The sequence below is a fragment of the Peromyscus leucopus genome, chromosome 12 (genome assembly GCF_004664715.2).
Source record: "Peromyscus leucopus breed LL Stock chromosome 12, UCI_PerLeu_2.1, whole genome shotgun sequence".
In the NCBI taxonomy this organism is placed as follows: Eukaryota; Metazoa; Chordata; class Mammalia; order Rodentia; family Cricetidae; genus Peromyscus; species Peromyscus leucopus.
Genome location: NC_051073.1, coordinates 47,543,606 through 47,556,635, shown reverse-complemented (window position 1 = coordinate 47,556,635; position 13,030 = coordinate 47,543,606). Strand labels below are relative to the sequence as shown.

Below are 13,030 nucleotides of genomic sequence, written 5' to 3'. Positions count from 1 at the left end.
AATTCTTCAAGAAGGCACTTAGTGCTATGAACTTTTCCCTTAGTACCACTTTCATTGTGTCCCATAACTTTGGATATGTTATACATTTATTTTCATTGAATTCTAGGAAGTCTTTAACTTTTTTCTTTATTTCTGCCTTGACACAGTGTACCACTGCTGTGAGGACCAGCCTCCAGCATTATAGTACTTTATGGGGATCCAATGGAGTCAGTAAACGAAGACTTTTCTGAGGGAGTAAGGAAAAGATACATACATTCTTGATGATTTCCTTCTGACTTCTTTTTTATTCTTCTCCTTAATTTTTTCCTCTACATCTTTCCTTGTGTTTTCCTTCTCTCATTCTTCATGCTTTCCTAACTAACTTTAATTTTTCCCCTTAGATCGTGTATACTCCAATAGAATCTTTCAAGTAATATAAAAATTACAATGTGGCCACATTCTATTTTTCAAGTGAATGATTACAATGAATACAGGTGAAACCAGCATTTTTCATATCCCTTACATGATTAAACATTTTACATTTTACAGGTGAAAAACAAGTTGTCCCAAGAACCCATGTACATTCATACCCAAGCTACTTGTTATAGCTTAACAGAGTATAAGAAAACAAGGTATTTTTCTTAGCCAGTTCTTTTACTGTCAGGCTGCATTTTGCAGTTACATAGAAAGAATCAATCACTTTATTATTTATCTTGAAAAGTGATCTTATAAGAAATCTTTGAAGAATCACAAATCTAAACTTTTATATATGAAAAAGAACCAGTCAGTTCTATTTCAAATCCTCAGATTTGAAATAGAGTGCATACCCACTCATCAACAGTTTTTTTAATATCAGGAAGTTGAGGGTAGTAATGGGCACAAGGAATTAATCATCACCTTTGGTCACCAACCCATCTTAGCAAGAAAGGCACATTAGCTAATAATGACTGGGATGCTTTGTTTTTGTTCTCTGACCTTAATGAATCCCTTATTCAGCTATGTGCCTTTCTAAAACTTCAGATTGTCTTCTTGGGTTTTTCACCTCAAAGCTATTTGACAAAAGCATCTTAGTCTAACCTTAGTTATTTTCAAAGCTTTGTTGCAGCAATGATGCACTCCAAAACCTGTGAACGTATTCCCCAACATTAAGGTTAAAAGAATTTAAGCTATCTGGGCTACTGGGACTCAATTGTTTTTCTTAATCATTAACCTAAGCCACAGTCTATATGACTCCTCAATAGAAACTCATATATTCTAGCTATGTGGCATCTCCTTGTTTTATTTTATTTTATTTTTTATCCTCTGTAGCCTCTGCTTAATCAGAGGCAGGAGCAACATTTTATCCTTCCTTTACCTATGTTAATTTTCCCACTAATCTAACCTCTATCATAATCCCTTATTATATTTATTAAAGACCCCCAATCATCAACATTCTATTTAAACTAACACTCTTGTTGTATAAAATCATTGCTTCGATTAAACAATACAGCTTAGGAGGAAACCATCCTCATAATAGTCCACAGGCAAAAATGCCCAGTACAATGGGATATTTCCAAGAGCATTAAGAGCAGTGGGGATTTCCCCATGCCCACTCACACCATGCCAGATACCAGAAAAAAAAAATGGCTGTGCCAAACCTGCAAAGACACAATGGTAGCAAGAAACATTCTGGGGCTGAGGCTCTCAGGCCCTTGTCTATCTGAGATTCATCCATCAGGGTTTTGTGTCCTGGTGGGCTGATAACCTGAAGTCAGTTGCCATCTGCTGCTCCTCTGGCATGGCCACAAGCACCAGTGGTAACTCAGTAGAGAGTTGTTCAGCTTCCATGAGTTTGTAGGCTTTCTGTTGTTTCTGTTGTTGAAATCCAGCTTTAATCCATGGTGGTCTAATAAGATACAGGGGGTTAGTTCAAATTTTCTTTGTATCTATTGATACTTACTTTGTGGCCAAATATATAGTTTAATGGAATTTTTTTCTTTTATGTATACAAATTCATTTCTTTAGTTTTTTATCATGGTGTTCTAAAGATTCTGAATGTTCCATTTATAAGTTTTAGAAACTTATCAGTGCTCTTTATTAAATGCTATAAGTTTTGTACCCTTGTTTTCAAGCTCTAATATTTTTATCTTTTATTTCACTTGTTCTGTTGATGGCACTTCAGTTGAATATTTTTAGACTTATTGATGATTTTTGATCATATTATTGATGATAATTTCTAGATTCATTTCAGTTTGAATTTTCTTCACTATCTTTAGTATTTCTATCTCTTGTATTTTCTTGAACTTCAGTCAGGAGTTTATTCATGTCTTTTTAAAGTTATTTCAGGTGTTTATTGATGTCCTCTTTGAATTCCTTGAACTCTTTGAAAACATTGGTAATCATTCTTTTGTATTTTGTGTCTTAAGTTTTTTTCTCAGTTGTTCTTATTGGGGACAATTATTACTGTATTTATAGCTTGGGAGAGAGACACTTTGACTTTTCAAAAATTATTATTGTGGTGTTTTTGCAGTGGGAACTTGTCATCTGGGTTAGGTTATTATTAGTTGTGTCTTTTAATGAGTTTTTCATTTACTAGGTTGAAGTCTCCCGGTGGAGTGGCAGTAGGCTAGTCCTGAGGGGTAGATCCAATGGTAGTTGGTCTCTTGTTAAGTGGTGTGAGCCATTGGAGAGTATCCTGAGGAGGAAGAGCCATGTGGACCCTTGGGAGCATGGTGAGGGGTGGCATTGAGGGGACTAGTTCTCTTCCTGAGTCTGGCCAGAAGTATGGTCTGGGTGCCTTGAGAGGGTCCCAGATAGGAGGAGCAAAGCCTAGGTTGAAAATGAGTTGGGTCTCTTACAGAGGTTTAGCCACAGGCAGAGTTCATGCCACCTGGAGAATCTGGAGAGTCTGAGTAAAGGCAGGTGGGATTTTGGGCACCCTATGGAGGAGAGTGCCCTGTGTGGTATCCGTGCCTATGCTAGTTCAGGGGAAAGTAGGAAGGGTTTGGGGATGTTCTAGGTACAAAGAAGAAGCCTTACCTAGCAGCAGCTTCAGAATTGGATCCTGGGAAAATCTGGAAGGTGTTGGGCAGCTTAGGAAGCATGAAGTGAGCGTTCTGCCTGGCACTAGCAGCCTGTATAGATTCTGTCAAAGGTAGGCAGGCCTCTGGGTGACTTTAGAATGACTAAGGAGAAGAGCATACCCAGAGGCATACAGCCCTAGGAAAGCCAGGTACATGGGTAACTTTAGAACAATAAAGAAGAGAGCCTACCCAGAGGCATACAGCCCCAGGAAAGCCTGGCACATGAGTAACTTTAGAACGAATAAGGAAGAGAGCCTACCCAGAGGCATACAGCCCCAGGAAAGCCTGGTAGCTGGGTAACTTTAGGATGAGTAAGGAGAAGAGTCTACCCAGAGGCATACAGCCTAGGAAAGCCTGGTGGGAAGCTGGCAGTTGTGTGGCCTAGGGAGGAAGTTGATTTGCTTTGAGTTACTTTATAAAAATTTAAAAATATAAAACTTTCATTTTATTTTTAAATTTTTATAAAATGGCTTTCATGAGGGCTGGAAGGATGGCTCATCCATAAAAGGCTAGGCTTAAAACAAAAGTAGCTTTAAAGGAGAATCATACATCTACAGTTAACTGAATGTTTGAAATACACAGTTGATATTGGTATATATATAACTATGTTTGTTTGTATGTATATGTAAGAAGCCATTTCCACAAGTACCACATACAGCCTTTGAAAAATACTGCACAGGGTCTTTTACAGTTGCTCTTTCCTTTCCCCTTTCATTGTTGAAACCCTTCTACCCCCATCCATCTGTAAACATGATAATTAGGTTGCATTTTCTATAATTTTATAATACATAATCATCATACACTACATGTTCTTTTGGTCTGGCTGAATTCAGCCAGCGTAGTTATTTTGAGATTCTTTAATGTTCCAGTTTCTTCTTTATTTGATGAATAATAACTTAATCTATAGATAAATGACAGTTTTATTAACACATTCAACATTCAGCATGCTTCCACGTAGAGTTCCTGTGAGCATTCCTGTAAGCCAGTTTCTTTGTCTCGGAGATTTGCATTTCCATAAAGCAGATCTTCTCTTCAAGGGGTAATAAACAGAAAGATAAGACCAGACTTAAAAAATAAAAATAAAAACTTCGCTGAGATCGAGTGTTAGGCAGCAGTCTGCCATGTTGACAGCTGTCTTAGCTTTGTCTTGCATTATGTTTCCCAACAAAATAAAACATGTCAGGACTCATAAACCCATCAGCCATTCGGTGGTTACACTGTATCTGATTGATGGACCCCTTGAATGAAGGACTCAGCCTCCCGTGAGTGAGGATTTGAAGTGACAGGACTAAGTGGCTAGTGTTCTCTGGGTGCTGACCCCAGAGAACTGGTTGTTTTCTAGCCAAGAAAGTTGGGTATGTTATCCTTACAATTTTACAGAGCATTTTTACCCTCTGACACTCTGTCACGAATCTAGGCCAAGTGCGCACATCATCTACAATCTCCTGCCAACCACCACCACTTTGTGCTGCTGCTATTGGGCCTGATTTTGGATTTGGCCAGCCTGGTGCTCTCTTGGGAAGCCTTGACACATGACTGACAAGTTAACTGGGGAAACTATTGATTGCAGAGGTTTGGGTCTAGAATATAGAATTGATTATGGCTTGTTTGCAAGTATCCCATGGACTGTAAGAGTAACCTGAATTTTGGCCAATTGCCTCCACAGGCATTGTACATTTCTCTAAGCCGTCTGACCAGAATCTTTCCATTATAGACATGCTCCTGGTGTCCACAAATCCCTCTGACTTTCACATTTGCTCCTGTGGAGTGGTTGCTGTGGAGAGCTTGGATGATGCGGGAGAATTTCTGGCCACAGAAGTAAGGCTTGGTAGTTGTAGAAGTTAAGACTTGTGAAGGCAATGAGCAATGAAAACTAACATCTCTAATACCTCATCTTGAGGTCTGGAGACCTGGCCTTGCTCCCCTTGATGATGGAGGCTGCTTCTCCCCAAAGTTTATCAATAGTAACAGGACATATTTTCAATAGAGGGGCATTATAGCTATAGAAAAGTAGACAGAATTTTCAACTTAATAGCAAACTCTTTTAGTTACTGTGTATCTCTAAGGTCTTTACTCTGTTTTCTATCTATATGGAGTTGCTTTGGTATTGTTGTTTATTTATAATTATACTGCAATATCATGTGGTCCAGAGTTCAATTTTTCAATTTCATTTTATAAGCATTTGAAGTGGAAAGTCAAAAATAATTTTGTCACGCATTTGTCCTATTGCTTACTAAACTATTCTCCTGTTGTGAAATCCCAAGACCTTTGCCTCTCTTTACTCTGTGAATGTCTTAGAAGGTTAGTACTCTTTTTGTGTATTATATTCACTCAGTTTTACATTCCTATAGATGAAGTTATTGAAAAAGGATATAGACTCTTCCACCCTTGTCTTTAAAATCATTCTAAATTAGTTGCTATAAAGACTGCATTCTTCTGAGACCACATACAGTAGTTGTAGGATGCAGTGATGTGGTGACATTGTTACAGGGTTAGAAAATACCTAGAGACCACCTGAACTCTATCCAGTTGTAATTAGCTGAATTTTAATTAAGCTGCAGCTGTCCTCAGTCCCCATGGTTGTATTTGGGACTGAGGCCCAGCTTAAAGGGGAGGAGGTCTTTTAAAGGCAAAGTTCACAATTTCTTTATTTTTTTGCATTATTTACAGATATGTGAGGAACTGCCTCACTCCCCCATACACAGAGATAATCAAGGTTACATAAGCCAGAGCAAGTGGTTAATCATTTTACAATAGTCACACATCTGAGGAGGGGGAGAGGAGTCAGGGTTGTCCAATTAACCATTTGACAAAATCAGGTCACAGACAGTTACTGAAATGGGTGCTTAGTACAAAACGGAGTTTTCCTTAGCAACAGATGGTCTTTTCTTAACACCCCCTTTCACCAATTTCTAAAATTAGCAGGCTCTGGAAAAAGACCAATTGAACATTTAGGACATGCCACCCAGCAGATTCAGGGATAATTTCCATAATCATGTAAGACAAAATAATGAACTTCCTGTAGCCAGTTAGTAGACCTGTTCCTGGAAGGGAAGAGAGAGAAAAAGGGTGCTGATGGAAATTTCTGAAGCCACTGGACGCTAAAGAATTCAAGTCACCATAATTCCCTTCTAAAGGACTGAGCAGACTGCTAGTGGCCAAGTGCCAACAAGACCTATTTGTGTTTCTTTGAGCCCAGCTGTCACTCAAGGCCCACAGTGCTCTGTCTCATGTTGCTGGAGCCCACAACCTGATGTGACATGTGACATACAGTAGGGTGAGGTACCTACTGGAGCCATCAGGACAAAGAAGACACAGCTAGCCATCTGTTTCTCTTCTTACAGAAAGCCATAGACATCTTGGGATTTCTTCCTGATGAGAAGTTTGGGTGCTATAAGGTCATTGGAGCCATCATGCACATTGGGAACCTGAAATTTAGACAGAATCCCAGAGAAGAGCAACTGGAGGCTGATGGCACAGAAAGTAAGACTTCCTTTACAAAGACACAGCTCTTAATTCTGCTCAAACCTCTGCTTCCAGGCCCGCCTTCTTTTCCCTGCATGCACTGGATGTCTTGTTTTTGTTTTTTATTTTTCAGAGAATGTTGAAAATAATCATCACCATTTTTCCTTAATTACTGTTATTTATTTGTTTTTTTTTTCATGCTGAGGCTTGAATTTGGGGCTTCATCCCTACTAGACAAGCCTTCTATACCCTATACTCAGCCCTTTATTATTGTTGCTAGAAAGTGTTATCTCAATCACCATTCTATAGTATCTTCTTCTCATAGAATAAGAAGCATTTCTCAGTTAATTACTGGTAATGTCAGTGGAATTTTTAGGGCTTTTGTGAAATATACTTTTAGCTAATGGGCTATTAAGAAAATGACTGGAGCAAATTTCCATAAAATGTATCAAATGGTATAAGTGGGGATGGTTTAAACAAAGATGCTTGAAATTCCAAAGGGAAACTGACTCCATCCTGTCAAAACCATGAGGTTTCAAGTTCTGTTATTTTTTTTTCATTAAAATAAAAAGTCAGAATTCCAGCATGAAAGAAAGGGGCATCACTAGTTAAAAAATAAAGGAATCACAAATTAAGTAATGTATACAGGGGAAGGTGTAGGCGCGGTGCTCCGACCTCACAGTCAGTCTCCACCTCAGCTTCCACCGAGGCGCCCAGAAGCCGCCCATCAGCTCTCCCCCCCCCCCTCCCCCCTCGTAGCTGCAGTGCAGAGTCTAGGGGGAACTTCAAACAAGCTGAATGACACTACACCAGCATGAACAGGAAAGGGGCTTCTGAGGCCCTGCCCTTAGTGATGGTCATTGGCAGTTGATGGTTTCTGAGGGAAGGAGACTCCCTTTTCTTTGGAGATGCAGCTCCTAGTAAGTAAAGTGGACTTGGGGTATTTTAATAATAATGAAAATAAAAAAGAGGGAAATGGGTCTTTGAGTCTCAATGGACTTGGAGGGAGATTAATAAGATCAAAATATATACAGGTATGAAAATTCCAAAGAGTAAATAAAAATACTGTGAAAACAATGTTCTTAATTGATTACAAAAACATGGTAGACATTATTACAATCAGTCATCTCTCTGTAAAAGTGGGAAGTCACAATTATAAAAAAAGATAGAATAGCTATTGCAATGATTGCATTTAATTTAAAATTCCATGTAAAAGAGTAACTATATCCATTTAATTATTTCAATGGACAGAAATTTTAGTTTTATATTTTAATTGTGATAATATTTATGTGAAAATTGCTTACTTTAGCTAGAAGTGTGTATCTCTCTGAAATTAAGTACATTCATATTGTTCTTGTCTGACTCCAGAATTTTTTAGTTATTGAAAAACTGAATCATGTTAAGCTTTTCTTCCTTTATTCTCAGCCCCTGAAAACCATAGTTGCATTTTCTAGCTCCACGAATTTGACTAGTCTAGGTATTTCAAGTAAATGGAACCACCTAATATTTATGTTTGTATCTGGTTTATTTCACTAAGAACCATATCTTCAAGCTTGCTATGTTTTGTAATATGTATCAGAATTTCATTCCTTCTAAAGTTTATTAATATTCAGTTGTATGTATTTATATTATCTTATATTATCCATTCATCAGTTGATGTACATCTGGGTTGCTTCCACTATTCAGCTGTTCTGAATGAATGCTAGTATAAGAGTATCAGTTTCATTCCCTGCATTTAATTCTTTTGTGTATCTATCCATAAGCAGAATTACTGGATTAAATGGTAATTCTATGCTGTAGTTTTGAGGAGTAGTCAAATGGTTTGCACAGTGGCTGCACCGTTTTATAATGCCATACACAATACATGAAAGTTCCCATTCAAATCTGGGCCAGCACTCGTCTTGCTTTTGTTTTTATAATAACCATTCTCTGGTAGACATATAGTGGTAGTCTCACTATAGTTTTGGTTTGCATTTACCTCCTGATTAGTGATGTTGAGCATCATTTTGTATGTGTATTTGACATTTGTATATCTTTTTCTTAGAAATGTCTGCTAAGGATCTCTTTTCATTCTGTGACTGGGTTGGGTGTCCTTTTATTGTTTAACCCAGTACCAGGTATATTTTTATTCTCAAGGATACATGGGAACAAGAGATCATTCTGGCTCTGAGAGATCTATGTCAAACAAATATGTATCAACTGATAATTCAGTGAAAACACAACAGCATGAAAAGATAAGGTATATGAGAATACAAATGGGTTTGGGGTAGATATACTGATCAGGTGGTCCCCTCAGAAATGATAGCTTTTGAACACAGGTATAGATGAAACAGAGTAAAAGGATATGAAGATTATAGATCTTCATATATCATAGCACATATGCTTTCATGTGAACTTCTTTTGCTCTGTTGCTTTCCTTATGCTTTGAGACAAAGAGGTGGTTGTTGTTATGGTTATTAGTTTCTGAGATTGGATTCTTACCACATAACTCTGGTTAAATTTTAACTCATGGCTCAAGTGTCCTCCTGTTTGAGCCTTCCAAGAAATTGGGACTGTGTGCCATAGAGCCTAGTAAGGGAAAAGCTGCTTTTGTCTCTTCTATTTTGTTTTATTTTAAGCATCATTATTTATCTGAATGTATTAATTGATACCATTCTAGGTTTTATTATCACATTTTCATGTTTTTGAAGAGTTGTTTTTGTTATAGAAGCCAGGCATATTTACTAATAGATGAGAAAACAGTGATATTGGAAATAAGTAATCCCATCCTCACTTTCGGGTAATGCATTTTTAAGTTCTTGCCAGGTGTCTTCATCTTCCCCACCTGTACCTGTCTCAGGACTGCAAAAACACTTTCTACCTAAAGATAAGCTTTGTGCATGTTTTCCCCAATGCTAAAGACTATCTCTAAATTTATTTTATCCACAAATAAGATTAATTCAAGTTCTCAGTATGTCATCGTACCTTAAAGGTTAAAAACAAAATAATACCCATTATTCTAGGGTTACTTTTTAACCATTTCAGAGAGCACTGAGTATCCAAAGATGCACCTTGGATTTATTCCAAAGATTTACACTATACATCACATGTACACTTCACTTTTTTTTTTTTTTTTTTTGGTTTTTCGAGACAGGGTTTCTCTGTGTAGCTTTGCGCCTTTCCTGGAACTCACTTGGTAGCCCAGGCTGGCCTCGAACTCACAGAGATCCGCCTGCCTCTGCCTCCCAAGTGCTGGGATTAAAGGCATGTGCCACCACCGCCCGGCTAACATTTCACTTTTTTTATGAGAAGGAAGAGCAGAGAGCAAAAAAGAAAAAATACAATACTATCACACATAAATATGAATTATTTCACTTGTATTAAAAATTTAAACAAAAATGAGAAGTACACTTCTATGCATAAGTGCCCATCTGATCTTCATAAAATTCTATAAACATTAGTACTATTTTTAAAAACCCAATTTCACCATTGTCCATGGTAGGTTCATGAAGTTCTTACAACTCCCAATCATCTTCCTCAAGCCTTTGTGAGGGAAGCCCTGTCACAGACTGTCAGTCTTCATTTCTTTTTCATTTCATTTCCAGTATATAAGCATATCCTGTCTTGTTATTTTTATTATCAGTTATGGGCATTTTTTCTATGTTTTGACTACTATGATAATATTACTAGAAATACTATGTACTTTTTTTTTGTATAAATGTCTTTGTTTCTCCTAGATTCATATGCAAGAGTGAAATTGGTAGGTCCTACAGTGACTCTGTGTTTAACCTCTAAGAAATTGTCAGACTGTTTTCTGTAATGACCATGCCAACTATGAATGTCAACATCTGCACCAAAACCTGTTATTACCTTTCAATGAGAGCCACTCTAAGGGAACATTAAGGGTTGTTTCAATGTGGTTTGGTTTGTATCTGTAAGAAGTAGGTTATTTCATTTAGCATTCAACCATCTATTTTAAAGCTGCAATCTATATTTTTACATTGATTGAAACTTACAGCCCTTCTATCCTCTAGGCAGTGTGTTTGGCTACAATGAAATGATTTCCACAGTAGTCTCCACCATCTTTTCCTCTTTTCCTTCCCTGCTTCTTGACATTCTTCCTTTCTTGTGTGATCAGATGCTGACAAAGCTGCTTCTCTCATGGGCATTAACTCTTCTGAGTTGGTAAAGGGCCTGATCTATCCTAGAATCAAAGTTGGTAATGAGTATGTTACCAGAAGTCAAAATGTACAACAGGTAAGGTAACATTTGGGGGAATTGTCATTGTGTGATCATGCAATTATTTTATACATGTCATATTTATGTGTTTTCAACACCTGACAATGTTAATGATAATTTCTATGAAAGCAGTAAAGAGAGCTACTGAGGTGAGTATTTCTTATGTTATTATGAAAGACATTATAGTAGTAAGGGACTATGCTGAATATTTTGACAATTCTCCCTTAGGTAACACTTCACTTGTGATCTATACCTTGGTTGTCCAGCTAAGAAAATTTCAGAACTGTAGAGGATTGAAGTGAATTATCTTGGAGAACTGATATCCCTTTATGTACTAGCTTCCTTAGCATAACTGACATGGGGTTACATTAGTGGAGAATAGGTTTCAGTATGTGTGTTGAAGATAGGATTTGAAGGAACAAGAAATTGAAAACAGACATAAAATGCAGAAAGCTATGTTGATTTAGTTTGATATAAATAACAAATGTTTGGGATGCCTGACCTTCAGACTTTTCTGTATGCAGCAAATATGTCCAGGGTTGCTGGATACTAAGATAATTTACGTTTACTAGTACATTTCAGAATAATTTATGTCTGCTATGTATATTAATCAGTGTGATACAGGCCATAGGGCAGCAACACATATACACCAAAATTTCAGTGGTAACAAAATATTTGTTCTCTTACTCAAACCAAATCCAGTACTTATTATACAGCATTCTTATGTTGTATGCTTATGCTACCTGGGACACACAGCCTGTAACATTGTGGACAGGGAGAGAAAGTCATTTGTGAAGGGAAGTTCTCCCTCAACTTGGGACAGTGATGCTAAGACTTTGATTTATATCCACTGATGAGAATTTGTCATATTTTCTTGTCACGATGGGAAAGGTGATGAATATGGTCTTTCTAGAAAGAGAAAATGGTACTGTGAAGTCATAACTTTGTCTCTGCCACACATAAAATACAAATACACACACACACACACACACACACACACACACACACACAAACACACACCAGGTTTTGGTGACATATGGGAGGCATTCAGGTGGCAGGAGCTGAAGAATCAGGATTCAAGGTCATCTTTGGATGAGTGAGTTTGAGGCTAGTTTGGGCTATATAAAATTCTGTCTATACTCCCCTCCCCCCCAAAAGGCAAAACAAACACAATAACAAAAACCCACTACATATAGTTGATGGACTGGATATGTGAAAGCCATAACAGGCTTGACCATCTCGGATTTACCTTGAGCCTCACTGAGAAAATTAGGACAATGGACAATGGCACAGTTTACAAGGGAGGCAAATGTCTCATTTACTTTGAACTACCAATGCCTTCTTTTTTTAAAAAAAACCGATCTATTTATTTATTATATGTACAGTGTTCTGCCTGCATGTATGCCTGTGTTCCAGAAGAGAACACCAGATCTCCTCATAGATAGCTATGAGCCACCATGTGATTGCTGGGGATTGAACTCTGGAAGAGCAGCCAGTGCTCTTAACCTCTGAGCCACTTCTCCACTCCATACCAATCCCTTCTTTAATTTAAGTCTAGTAGTGAAGATGATGGTTCTGTAAATGTCTGTTTAATTTGTGCCTCTGGGGGATGTACCTCAGTGGTAGAACACTTGCCTAGCATAGATTTGTCAATTCCAACACATACACGTTCTCTCTCTCTCTCTCTCTCTCTCTCTCTCTCTCTCTCTCTCTCTCTCTCTCTCTCTCTCTCTCTCTCACACACACACACACACACACACACACACACACACGATAGAAATGCTTATTTCTTTCTTGTCTTACAATATTTGGAAGTAATTGCACCAGGAATATTTATGATGTGTTTTATTTGAGGAAACATTTAAAGTACCCTTGGCGACCTTTAAGGTCATGGATTATGCCTGAGTCATTCTAGTACACCAGCATCTAACACAGTGCTCTGCAACCACCAGGTGCTTTATAGGTACTAAAACTGTACAACGTGGTGGAAGTTGAGTCATATTATAAGTATTTGTCAGTGTTATTGTTTCTTAGACACTCACTGTAACATGGATGTGTGATTTACCATGACTACAGAATAGGGTCTTTCTTCTTATAAAACCAACGAGCCTGTATGATGACTTTAATTTATAATCCAAGTCTTAAATTTGTGCATTACAGGGGATTAATTTGCAACTACAGCCTTCAACAGAACTAGTTAAGAAAGCTAATGTGTTATTTTTCAACATTAAAAAGCAAACTATCTCATCTAATTGGGAACAGTAAAAAAGAATTTTCTTAGCCTTACTCTGACAGGTGAATCTGTA

The 13,030-nt window shown here is 37.6% G+C and overlaps 1 protein-coding gene across 1 annotated transcript in view; it reads left to right on the top strand.

Annotated features, from left to right (window-relative positions):
* Positions 1–13,030, top strand: part of LOC114691906 (myosin-15) — a 128,936-nt gene that overhangs the window by 22,600 nt on the left and 93,306 nt on the right. The window contains 3 exon segments of the mRNA XM_028867466.2: positions 4,756–4,859; positions 6,386–6,524; positions 10,624–10,742. Of these exon segments, the coding sequence (XP_028723299.1) occupies positions 4,756–4,859; positions 6,386–6,524; positions 10,624–10,742 (362 nt within the window).